Below are 14,322 nucleotides of genomic sequence, written 5' to 3'. Positions count from 1 at the left end.
GATGTGATACAATTTAAAATAGGAAAAACGAATAATATTTGCATAGAGCTGTTGTTACAGTGTCCTGTAGAAAAAAATGTCTAAGGCTCAAGTTGTTCATGAACTTCATGCCCCAGCTCGAAATAATTACCCCCGGAGACATGTAATCGTTAAAGGATTGCATGATCTTATACAAGCAGATTTAGCTATTATGAATTCATTTACTAAAGAAAACAAAGGTTATAATTACATTTTAGATGTAATCAACGTATTTAGTAAATACGTGTGGGCTGTACCTGTTAAAACTAAAACCGGAAAAGAAATTACAAACGCTATGAAAGACATTATCTCAAATGAAAAAAGCTCCTCAAAACTTACATACTGATAAGGGCACAGAGTTTTACAATAAAGATTTTCAAACATTAATGAAAAAATTTGGAATTAATCATTACAGTACCTTTTCTAGCATTAAAGCAAGTATGGCTGAACGAGTAATTCGAACTTTAAAATCGTTACTTTGGAAAAGATTTAGTATGTAAGGTAATTACAAATGGTTGGATATATTACCAGAAATTATATCAAAATATAATAATACAAAACACTCTACTATTAACGCTATACCTAGTAAGGTAAACTATCGCAATGCGAAATATATTACTGCATTTAATCATATAAAAGTTTTTATGATATGAGATTATGTGCGTATAAGCAAGGTCCGTCATGCATTCAACAGAGGCTATACTCCTAATTGGACTACTGAAATTTTTAAAATTGTTAAAATTAATTTAACTCATCCTGTAACATACGTTTTAGAAGATGAACAACATGAAGAAATTCAAGGATCATTCTATCGAGAAAAATTACAAAAAGTTAAATATCCAGATGTATATTTAATTGAAAAAGTGGTAAAACGATAAGGAAATCAGATTCTTGTAAAATGGATTGGATTGAAACAACAGTCTTGGCTTAATAAAAATAATGTTGTATAATTTATATATATATATATATATATATATATATATATATATATATATATATATATATATATATTTAAATAAAAAACTTATACATTAATATATTATGTTTTATTCATTACAATAATAATTTTTATACATTTTATTTCTATGACTATTACTTAAAATTGGAGAAATACATTTTTCCACTTCTTTGATTCGACGATGAAACCGATATCTATCAACTACATATTGTTCCCAATTTCCTTTTCTAGCGTCTTGATAAGCAAAATTCCAAGTGCGCAGTATATACATTTTATTATTCTTGTTACATGTAACTTTTTTCATTTAAGTAGCTCAGGATATCTATAAATAATTTCTACTGCTATGGTGTATACTAGTGGATTTGTATCTTTTATATATTTAAGTACGTTTAAACCAGCATCTGTAATATTACTGCAGTTTTTAACTCCCAACTGCAAAATTTTAAAAGAGATGATGAAATTTATATTTTTATATGCACACAAAATGCAATTTAATATCGGTGATACTTTCCAGAGTTCCGAAATAGAGATTGTTCCTAACCAAACTGTATTTATATCCCTTGATATATTTAGCATCCTCATGTTATTAATATTTTCAAACTGCAACCAAATCTTTTCAAATTTTATTTTCTCTGATTTTTGTGAATAGTGAAAATAAACGTCAATTAGTTCTTTATTCAATAAAAATTGTTTCCACTCTTCATAATTAAAAATGATGGAGCCATTTGTAATTCCACATATTCTGATGCATGGCTCAAAAGATGATCCAAGTATACTTACAGCAACATATTCATTAGGATTTGCTCTATTCAAGTAAAATCTTCTCTCACCCAAGTAAATTCTTGTACTACACATGATGACTGCATTGATTTTACAGTTTAGTTTCTTTTTTATGTAGGATTATAGAGGTGGGAATAATACAATAACAACAAGAACAGTTAAATTAATTTTCAATGTTTTACAAAATCATTGAGGTTTAAAATGTCAGATTTAAACTATAGTGACCCCAAGGAAGGGTATTAAATGAATTATTGATTAAAATCTTTTGTCATCAAAAGGGTTTAAACCAATTTTTGTTTGCTCTATACTAAAAACATTATGAGCATCTGAACGAATTAAACATTGAGAAATACATTTTTCCGAATTTTGTTGAAGACATTCTATGTAATCATTAAACGTAATTTTGTTGTTAATAACACAATATTTAACTCCTTTTGATTTTTTTACAACAGTATTATCTTCACATTTATAACTATACATTTTAGATCTTAAACCAACAAAATGCGTTATAATTCTACCACTAGCTTCGTCTTTCATTAATCCTGGAACTTTTTTATTATGTAGGGGTATATTATATCGATTGTTAGGAGCATAGTCACATGTATCAAATCTATGAATATCAGTACATATAATTTCTTTATACAAGTCGTTACATTTAATTTCAAATATAAAACTATCAGTATCTGTATACATAATTTTGCAATTATTTCCTAGCTTTGGTAATATGTAATTATAGTAAAATTCATACATACATGTTTTTGAAATATCTAAAATAGACATTCCAATATATAAAGGTTTATTAAACATTAGCTCAGTTTTTTTCATTTCAATTGCCATTAAATCAGCGTCAAATATTGTTCTATTATGAAATTTTGGACTGGCTATTAAATTTTTTGCACCATATCGACCTTGCCATTGTCTCGTCAATTTCACAATTCTATGTTTCCGGATATTTTCCATAGTTTTGACATAAATACTATTGACTTTAAGCTTAAAATGATTCTGCTCAAACTTACTTTTAGCTTTAGTTCGAAGTTCTGTATTAAGATCAATACATGGTTTAAGCCATGCAGATTGTTTAAATTCTAAAACTCTATGAATTTTTGTAATGATCAATCCGTGCGCTATTGCTTGTTTTAAAGCGCGGTAGTGAATAATATAATTTTTTTTATTTGATAGTGTTGTCATTAATTTTGGTAACTTTGAACCCGGAGGTATTTGATGTTCTGAACACAATGGAAAATCTTTATGCAAATCATGTAGTGTTTGCGGTTATTCTATATCCACTTCAAGTATATATCCAAAAAATGCATCATCAGGTATATCAGTTACATCAATATTTGTATTAACTCACTTGAAATTACTTATTGGAAGCGGTTGAGCATTGCCCAACCGTATAAATTATTAACATCAACATAAAACAGATATTTATTTGGTTTGGTTGGGTCACAGTTTGTCATATATTTATTATTAGCCTCCGAATATCTTGAAAAACATTGACTAATACCATCACGAATTCCTTTTTCTATAAATAATATCATATCTACATCACCTAATAGCTCTAATTCACATTTTGTGTACAAAAGCATACAGTCAAAGGAATATCCGGGAATCGTATAGTACCATGCTGGATCTAAGCCACTAGTTCTGTGACCTATATCTCTAAAATTTTCAAACACATCTGCTAATAAAAATATATCTGTTTTTAAATATAAATCTGAATATTCTCCCAAATTTTGTATATTGAATTGTTTACAAACATTAAGTGCATGTTCATACTTGTCATTAGGTACAGCTTCATCATTTAGTTTATTATAAAAATGTTCTGATGGTGGTAATTGCGTTTCATTGAGTTTTTCCCATTTATCAATGTATTCGTAACAAAATACACCTTTTCGTGTAAGTAACTGAAATTTAGAGTCAGGTAGGTGTTTAAATTCATACTTTAAATTCTTTAACTCTTTAATATCTACTGTAGATACTAATTCATCAAGAGATGCACCTAGAAATCTAAATCATATCCGGACAAATTATGAAAGCAGACTGGAACTACAAATAGTTTTTTATAATTCAAATTACAAATTTCATGTGCAAAACCTCTAAAATTACCAGTAAAATGATTATGATCTCTTACAATGATATCTGTACATTTAAAATTATTTTCACAAATATGACATTTTTGAGCATATATTGTACTAGGTTTTACTTTCATAGGAACTATATTTTTTATTTTTGATTGAATTATTTGAGCAACGTTTGACATTTCATTTGCAAACCAATCCATGCAATCAACTCCACGATAACTTTTAAAAAATGAGATATTATTATCATATTCACATTTTACAAAATATCCACAACTAAATGCAGTATTTTTTTGATACTTTTTAATTTCTACAGATATGTCAAGAGGTTCAAGCATTGATTCAAAATCAGCATATATAATAAATGGTTGGTTGTTTATAAATAAAATTTTTAAATTTAATTATTTCGGGAATTATAAGTTTGTAGTCATTCATTTTTTCACATAAAATTAAATGTTTGTTAAGCCGTTCTTGATTAGTAAAATAATTTAAACATCTATCACATATAATTTTTTTATGACCATCCTTATTTAGTTGACTATTTAATAATTTAGATAAATTTTTAATCCAACAATAATGATAAGTAATACTAACTTGTTCATTGTCAAGTGGATCAGGCGCATCATAATCGTTTAACTTTTGAAAATATAAATTTTGAATCATTAGCAAATTAACGTGTTGCTGTAATTTACATTTAGATAGACGTAACGGGGTTATATTAAATTTTTTTTCCAATTAGTTCCAAACCATAAACATTTATTGAAATATTATTTAATTTTTCAAAAACTCCTATTTTATTAAATTTGACTATAATGTGGGTACGAAGTAATCCGATTGACAGATTGATTTGCTGGATGTAATGCACTTACTATGCTCCAGTAAAAACAAGCTTCATCAAAATTTCTAACGTTTACACAAGCTTTTTTATTAATAATTTGTTGAGGTAATTGAATATAACTCGAACCATTTCCAATTTCATATCTATTAATGTTAATCTCTAAAGAAATTACTTTACTTAATGCCCAACCTGAATCACGTTCTTGAAACTCTGATAATTTGTTTAAAATGAAATCAACTATACGTTCATAAAACCATTTATTTAAATCAGTAGATTTATCAATGGATGCATATGGTGTGTGAAAATATTTAAAATCTATGGTTTCTTCATCATCGACTGTTTTTTTTATAAACTTGCCACAAAAGGTACTGTTAACCTTAATTATGTTAAATCTAGATAAAATTAACAAAATTTTAGTTTTAAATAAAGACATAGCATCCTTTCCCTTCCGTGATAAACTGTGGCTAAATCTTCCCATTTAATTGTATAATTATTTTCTTTTAGTTCTTTAAGCTTATTATAAACAACTGTTAAATGACTTAATTTTGTTTGCCACATTCGGATATTTCCAATTTCAAAATTTTTTGTTTTTAATGCTTTAAAACATAAACTAATTGCAATATCAACATGTTTAAACCATGATTCAATTTCGTCAACAGTAAAATCATAATTTTTTTCATAAAACTTTTTAACTAGTTTGTTTACATCATTAGCAAGCCTTTCTGACATTTTAAACTAACACTCACCTTAAGATTTTATAAATTTAAATAAAGCTGCTGGATTTCCTTTGCCTGTGTCCTTTTCTCCAATGAATACTAGTGAATACCTTCCATTTCCCAATTCCAAAATATGATTTTTAAGCACCTCGGTAGATCTAGGTGGTAAAAACACAACCTTATCATCCAGTTCCAAAACAATAGAATCTCCGAATTTCGATGCAGTCAGTCACCTTAGCTACAGAAATTTTGTATGGAACATTTATTTGAAGTTTATTTAACTTTATGATAGGTTTTCGTTGTCCTTCTAAAAGAAGAAACTCATTTAGTGCTTCTAAATCCATTTTTCTGAAAACTTATTACAAATTACTCAACTGTTACTACTTAAAACACTTAACTTACCGTTAAATAACACACCGAACTGTTAAATAACACCCCGAGTTCAATTTGAATACCACTGACTGAGATACTTAACGTAACGTAATGCTTTCAGTGAAGACTTTCAACTTACTCTGAAACACTGTTTTGCTTTAGCCTTTTATACCAATTCCAACAATACTTGTCAAGGATATCCGGTGTTAACCTTGAAATTTGACCTTGACTTCGACCTCGACCTTGAATTTGACCCTTGCGTGACCTCGACGTTGACCTCGGCACTGACCTTTGACATTGACCTCGACCTTGACATTAGATGACCTTGAATGACTTTGACCTTGAATAAACTGCTCGACTTTTAAGTGAAAGTCATTTAACATTTATACTGAAAGTCATATAGGAAAGAATGGACCATACTAGCAAACCTTTGTGAGAAAGATTAAACGAAGCAGAAGAGGAGTCAAAGTGACTAATATCATCGAAATGATAGTCAGACTAAAATGGATAGGGCATATAGCTAAAATGGAGATTGAAGAAAGACAAAAGAAGCGTCGGTCAACTATTTACAAGATGAACTAACAACTGTATGAGAGCGATGAAGAATAGACGGGTTTGGAAACACGAAAAGGTCTATGTTCAGCAGTGGACTTTTTAGGTCGAAATATGAACCCTCTGATCTATTTGTAATTGATATAATTCATCTCATGTTTAAATAATTATTTGTATCACCCTATATTTGTCAAAATAATAATTCGAAACAAGAGATAAAATAGATTGGGACAAAAAAATCCATAGTGTAAAGAGCAATGAAGAATAGACGGGTTTGGAAACACGAGGAGGTCTATGTTCAGCAGTGGACTTTAAAGGTTGGATCATTAACCCTCTTATTTATTTATTACTGGTATACATTTCAGGTCGACGCAGCTTGAATAAAACTAGTAACTTGGGAAAACCAGAGGTAATTATAGGCGGTTGAAGCGTAGCACTGACTCTGTTACCTTCCTTGTATACCGTAAACCGTAGATATAGCAAAAACTACCCTGTTATAATCCCAAAGCCGCGTTAGCAACATAAAACGGAAGACTATTATTTTTATAAATTTTCTTATTTTTTTAATTACCTACTTGAATCGCCCTATATTTGTTAAAATAATAATTCTGAAATAAAATTCATGCATACTTGATCGCGTTTGGACTACTCCACTTTGAGAAGAAAAAAAAAATTTGCCAGAGAGAATGCATTCTCTTCGGCATTTTTCAAAGGATATATTTACGGCTCGTTTTTACTGATAAAACGAAGGAATGACTATAAACGTATATAAGTATAATAATTGCATATATATGCATGTATCGGTAAGTACGGAAAATTTCTACTTTTTTATGACTTTCATAATATTCTTAAATTATAGCAAAATCACGTTTGGAGGTCAACTTCAGTTTACAGAAGGCTTACTTGGTTGGGAATAATTTGTAAAGTTTATTATTTTCTGACGTCAGAGGTCTTTGTTTCACGATAATTGTGAATGCGTCTTTACGGTATGTTAAGGTAGATTGGGTAATTGGAACACATTTCATATGCATTTTTAAACTAGTTTGTGTATACAAAAGGCTTGCTTGGTTGGGAATAATTTGTAAAGTTTATTATTTTCTGACGTCAGAGGTCTTTGTTTCACGATTATTGTGAATGCGTCTTTACGGCATGTTAATGTAGGTTGGGTAATTGGGATACATTTCAGATGCATTTTTAAACTAATTTGTGTATATAAAAGCAGAAATGTTCCCTTACATTATCAGTCTGTGAATACAGTAAACAAGATGCCTAAGAATATCAAAATTATTTCAAATACTCAAATTAAAAAGCCCAAAATAGAGAAAACAGTGTCGGAATTGGAAAAGCTCTTGACGAAGTCGCCGAAAACTTATGTAAGTATTCATTATTTGTAAAATGTACGATTTATTGTTATTTTCTAATTTTCTGTATTGTTGTTGCATTTGTATGTTTCTGGATTTTTGTATGTTTTGGATGTTTCTATTCACATTACGTTTGGATATTTATACCACTACTTGTGACTCAATCTTAAATAAAACATAATAAATTATATATGTCACAAGAAAACAGTTTCGCCTATTGTAGTATTTTTGTTTTTATTTTACTGTATTATTTTCCTTTGTTTTGTAGTATTTTATTTCTTTGTTTTCCATTTTATTTAACCCTGTTTAGGAGCTTCTTTAACTCTCTCTAGGAGCTTTTACATTCTGTCTTAATTTTAAATAAATTATTCTAATGTACTTTTTGTTTTAGATTGATTTGACTAACATTGATAGTCAAGATTTTCTAAAGGAATTCTTGAGGCCCTTTGAGGGCTCTTCCTCGGGACCATCCTCTTGCTCAGAAACATCAACTTCCTCTTCCTCGGGACCATCAGCTTCGTCGTATTCGACAACTCTCACGATGGAGCAGTTGGAAGAATACAACAGACAGATGACTGACCGGTACAATCAGTCGTATAATAATCAACAATCCTGGTCGTTATTACACGACAAGATATGTGCTGTATCGGAGGAGACAAGACAGATTGCAGCAAGAGAACAAACACTAGCTGAAGAACAAAAACAGCTAACAAAAAAGAAAGAAAATCTAAATATTCAATTTGTTTCATATCAAACAGATATGCTAAAAATTTATAAGTGTAAATAAATATATTTTTATGTTTTACCTTTGTTTTTATTAATTTGATACTAATAACTATACAAATAGGTTTCAATAATTAAAATAATATTGATTGAACTAATCTTATGCGATAATTAGAGTACAATGTTGTAAAGAAACAACTATTTATTAGCTAATCAATAGCGGTGCTACCTGGCCTTTATAATCATATTAGTTAAAAATATAATTTGTATATTCTCAGATTATACAAAGTGAAATAGAATTAGCAGTTTTCTATCTTTGTTGACGCTCCTTAGTATTTCTTCATTAATTTTCCTTGTTGTCCAAGGTATCTTCAGCATTCGTCTGTGAACCGACATTTCCAATGCTTTAATTTTGTTCATGATCGATACTTTTAGCGTCCACACTTCTGCACTATACAAAACTACGGACCAAACATAGCACTTAACCGTTCTTTGCCTTAGGTCTAAACTGAGATGGTTATTGCAAAGAAATGACTTCATTTTCATAAAAGAAGTTTTAGTCATTGCTATTCTTCGTTTTATTTCTATGTCTGGATCTAGTTGGTCCATTATCACAGTTCTCAAATATGTCATTTTGTGAACTTTCTCAACTTGGGATCTGGGTCACGACTAAACACTAAAAATTTGGTTTTGTTTGAGTTTATTTTAATGGCCATTTCCTCTCCTATCTCTTGAATACTATCAAGCAGAATTTGAAGACCTTCAATATTATCTGATAGAATTACTGTATCGTGTGCATATCTAATCACATTAAGTAGTTTCCCGTTTGATTTTTATTCCATATGGTTGTTTCTCAAGTGCCCTTTTAAATAGCTGGTCCGAGTAAACATTGAACAATGTTGGCGACAAAATGCAGAATAGGATTGTGACCAAACCAAATTATCTTATAATAAATTTTAAAAAGTTTACTGTAATTGCAATTTGTAAAAAAATTTATTTCGAGATAAAACAGATATAATTTGCCGCAGCGGCATTACTAAAATTTGCAGTTATAATTACTTTATTTAAAAAATTTAGAAGAAACTAAATTAAAAAATGATTGAGGTATAATTTATCAAATTATACAAGGTTAAATAGGATCTTCACAAATCAGTATACCTAAATTAACTCGTTCAGTGACTACGATGACAGTGTGGTTATAAAAGTTTCATCAAGGACGATGACAATAGACAAATGTCGTTTGTCGTACTGCGATACTAAATGAATCATTAATTACGTGGTAACAGACAAGTGATATTTATTTAAGATGGATACCGAACGTAACTTTGAGGTTACCTTGAACTCAACCTTCGGGTGATTTTATCGTGACGTTTAAGTGACCTTATCGTAACCTTCAGGTAACTTTCTCATATTGAACTTGTACGACTTTGACTGACATTAGTCTAACTACATCTGTAAAGTATCTTTAAGGTTACCTTGATCAACCCTCAGGTTACTTCAACCTGACGTTCAAGTGAATTGTGACCTTCAGGTAACTTTTTCTTGATGATCCTGAACTTATCCAACCTTGATTGGAATCAGTCTAACCGCTTTTGATCCTATTTTGCACAACAAGTATTGTGGTCTTAAACTTGTCCGACCTTGACCTGAACTGTTGACCTTCACGTAATCTTGGACTTGACCTTTACGTAGCCTTGAACTTGACCTTTGCGTGACCTTGAATTTAACCTTTAGATGGCCTTGAACTTGACCATCATGTGACCTTGAAATTTACCTTCGCGTGACCTTGGCCGACCTTGATTGGAACCGGTTTCTCCCACCACATTTTGCACCAGGAATGGTATAGAATATCTACTGACAGGGGTTTTAAAAACATATCTCATTTGCTAGAAACTAAAGGTTGCCATCTTATAAGACCTCCAAGCGTTTCTGCAAACACGGTTAGTTCAAAATTGGAAGTAATGGAAACGAAACGTATAGCAGCGCTACGTATAAATGTTGAGAGATCAATAGGTAGATTAAGAAATTTTTTCATGGTAGCCCCTGACGCTTGTATCGATACTAAAGTCATTTGTATGTTGGATTTCATTGTTGTGATTGCATGTGGTATGGTTAATGTTCAAAATAAATTAATAACATGTAATTAAAACGTATTGTGTTTTATTTTTAATCTACAATCAATAAATCAAAAACATACTTCCAAAACAATGTACACTGTTTAATTAAATTTTTGCAGTATTCTTCATTATAAAATACTTCAAAAACATCTACTTGTTTAGAAGTCTCAAAATCATCGTGAGCGATGCAAAAATAAGCTTTCAGTTTTTTTGCAAAGTACATTTGTAATTGCACTTGGGCTTCGCATTTTGGTGTTATTTGAATTAATATATTTGGTTAAATTTTTGTTCTTCATCGGACATTTAATTTCAATAATATGGTTTTCTGTAATACCATCTGGAGAGGCACCCAACAAAGGATATTCGCTTAAGAGAAAGAGTCCGCACTTCTCGATCTTAATATTTTTAATTTTTTCTACCTCTCTCCTTACATCGTTTTCTAGGCGTTTTCCTAAAACAAAAATTAAAAAGTATTATGTACTCCAACATATTAAATAAAAATTTATTAAGTACCTCTTTGCATTGCTATCGGCTCTTTAAACTGATATGCTCCTAAAATTTTTTCTACGAGTACCCCATCCGAAGTTTTACATTTTGACGCTTCATGAGCAATAGAAGCCGTTATTCTGCCGTACCTCAGCTCGAACCATAGTGGAGAGTCAGATTGGTTGCTTGTTGCCTTTTCAATCAAGTTACATTGCTTTTCAGTAATATTCTGTTTGCAAAATATAAAATCATTTAAACTAAACTGAACCTTACTACTCTTGTATTTACAAATCAGGTAGTGTAGTGAAGCTTTCATCTCCAAGTTTACATCCTTAAAATATGCCATTATTTGTATGTTGTTCGCATTTCGTTTCTTGCATTCGCTAATAAAAGTATTACAAAATTCATTATCTTCTGTTATTTCCGAAATTATTGCGCAGTCTTTGTTAAAATCTTTGGCTTTAATAAATTTAACGTTACTTCCAACATTAGAAAGCGCTGGTTTCATCCAGTAGCACTTTACTGAAGTAGTTGCAGGTGCTTCACTAATTTTAAAAAGCCACATTAAAAAAGCTACTGTATGTTTACATCCACCTTGATTAGCATCACAGTCATGACAAACAACACTTTCAACCTTTTCCTCACTTTCGTCACAAACCAATGTACAGTGATAAGGTTTACTTTTTACTTTGTGTTCAGGTGAAATTCTGCATTTTACAGTACATTTATTGCCTTCAAGTTTCACCTGGACATATCCGATAGCCTCATCTCGATAGGATTCTCTGCAGGCTCTAAAAAATTACCAATACTTAGGTACTTACTTAATTAATATTGTTTTAATCAACTTTACTTATGGACGACCATCATAATGATATATTAATGATATTATAATAACTACAAGCCACTACTGATAACAACTGATATTAAAACTTTTATGAAAAAATAGTAAGTGTTCTTATAAAATTAATATGCAAGTAAAGAATTATTGATTGGTCGGTAAAAACATTAAACAAATTGGTAAAAGAATAATGTTTGCATTATTATATCTTTGCTTTATCAGCCAAAGAATTTCTATATTAGTAGTTAAGTAGTGTGTAGACGACTATAATATTAAGCGAAAGTAAATAGATACTTACTTAGAAAGTTTTACTCCTTTTATTTCAGCACTTATATAAGATGGATTGGAAGAAAAAAAGTCCATCACTGTATAAATATCAATTTTTGGCAAATTATCACTTTGACCTTTTACAAATCCTTCTTCCATTACGATAAAATAAAATTTGAACGCTACTACACGTATAACACTTGCTGGTTCAATGCAGAATAAATGGACCGTTCGGGTCTCTGCACTCTGCCGCTCCAATACGGAGACGCGACGTCAGAAACAAAGTCGAAGCGATAATCATTTCGCGCGGAAATTTTCAACTTTAATATTCCATATCTCCGTCATTTATTAACGGATTTCATTCTTTCTTTTACTGATTTACCAGTTTTATTCTATACTTTGACTCTATTTGACTGAAAAACATATTATCAACACTATGAAACTTCTCTATTAGAGCCAAAGTTAGAATTTTCTTTTAAATCACATCTTATTTGTTTAAACAATTAAGGGATGTAATTTGCGCTTTTTAATTTTGAATATTCAAAGTTTATGTAAAAAAATTTTGCTATAATTTGCACTTCTGAAGAGTCGTCGGTAAAACTTCAAAAATGAAAGTGCAAACGCCGACCTCTTGGAGGGGCAAGGGAAGGAAGTTATAATTTGTTTGGTTATATTATATTGTAATTACTAGACTGTTATGGCTAAAATGAACTGGAAAATACAAAGGTGTTATATGTTTATTTTTGTTCACTAGGGGGAAGAGTACGAGATTGTTTAGACAATCCAAGTGATATTCAAGCTTTATTTCAAGAGTTAGAATCGCTTAGTTGTGACGACGATTCTGGAGAACCTGATACTATATCTATAACAAGTACTCCTAAACCGAGTTTACGTCCATTTTTTAGTAGTAGTCGAAGTCTTCTAGATAATAATTCTTTACATTTTACGGAATCCGAAAAAGCTGAAGACAATTCTTTTTCAGGTAAGTGAATTCAAATAGTTGAATCCAAAACATTTACATTTCGGTGAGACTGTGTAAAAATATATTTATCTGTAATAAAAGCAGGCAATAAAAATTAAAATAAAATTACTCTACCAGGAGTAGTTATTAACTCCAAAATTATCAATGACTGAGATGTATTAATAATACAAAGTTTTAATATTCTCATCGATATTTACATTCAGATGTGCCTGGTATTATGTTTGAAAATATGTACAGTCGCTCAGATAAAGTTATCATCGATGTATTCTTTGCGTAAGATAACAATATTTGCCTGAGCGACCGAAACCATAAAATAGTTTATCCGAATAAATTTCGTTTCGACCGCCCAGTGGTTTACATTTGGGTAGGTAGGTATAATGTTTTACTTTATTTTTAAACGAAATATTGTTTAAAAAGGTAAAAGAAATAATAAATTAGACTTACTCACAATCAATTTAATTTAACTATCAAGACGACCGGTTTCGCTTTCTACAATATGCAAAGCATCTTCAGGTCTCGATACAAAGTTAAATAAATGCTGAAATAATAAACCCATATTAGGGTGTTGTCTAATAAAGATAAACAAAGATAGAAGATATACATGTCTGTGGTTTTTCAAAATGAATAAAATGTTTAAGCAGACAAGGTAAGACCCACAAATTGGTAAAATAGTCTATTAAACTGTAATAAATTAATAAATGAACAAATAAATATAACATTACTTACATGCCGGTACTCTATTAATTGATGGTTGAAAGAACATGGTTCAAACTATTCTGTAGTGTTGATTGGAGAACTTAAGTCTGCTATTGTAATTGTTTGACAGTAAACGGGGAAGTTCTTGAGGAGACAGATTTTATCCAATGAAGTAGAGATAGGTGTAATGTGATTGTTTGTTTGATGAAAGTAATGTTCTATACCATTGAGTTATTTAAAAGTTATTTATATTTATTCTAGAGATATATTTATGAAATGTGTGTTATTTATTGAGATTTTATTTTATGAAGGTGACAGTTGTAAGACAATGAATGAGATTAGATGTACAAATTGTGTGGGTGTGCAATTCTTTCAACTTGTAATTATCAAATTTCTTTGATAAGGTTCTATTGCAATATATGGCAAATTATTGTAAGTCAAGTATTTAAAGTTAAAAATTAAAAATTAAGGACAATTTAAGACACACAGAAAACACTTAAAAGGGGACGAAATAGACATTAAATTTAAAAAGGGGGA

At 30.1% G+C, this 14,322-nt stretch overlaps 1 protein-coding gene across 1 annotated transcript in view; it reads left to right on the top strand.

Annotated features, from left to right (window-relative positions):
* KrT95D (phosphofurin acidic cluster sorting protein KrT95D) overlaps positions 1 to 14,322 on the top strand; it is a 137,730-nt gene that overhangs the window by 83,415 nt on the left and 39,993 nt on the right. Inside the window, exon 4 of the mRNA XM_072526036.1 lies at positions 12,862 to 13,089. Within this exon, the coding sequence (XP_072382137.1) occupies positions 12,862 to 13,089 (228 nt within the window). The remainder of the gene's footprint in view (positions 1 to 12,861; positions 13,090 to 14,322) is intronic.

The sequence above is a fragment of the Diabrotica undecimpunctata genome, chromosome 3 (genome assembly GCF_040954645.1).
Source record: "Diabrotica undecimpunctata isolate CICGRU chromosome 3, icDiaUnde3, whole genome shotgun sequence".
NCBI classification, from domain to species: Eukaryota; Metazoa; Arthropoda; class Insecta; order Coleoptera; family Chrysomelidae; genus Diabrotica; species Diabrotica undecimpunctata.
This window is presented reverse-complemented; position numbering and strand designations above follow the sequence as displayed.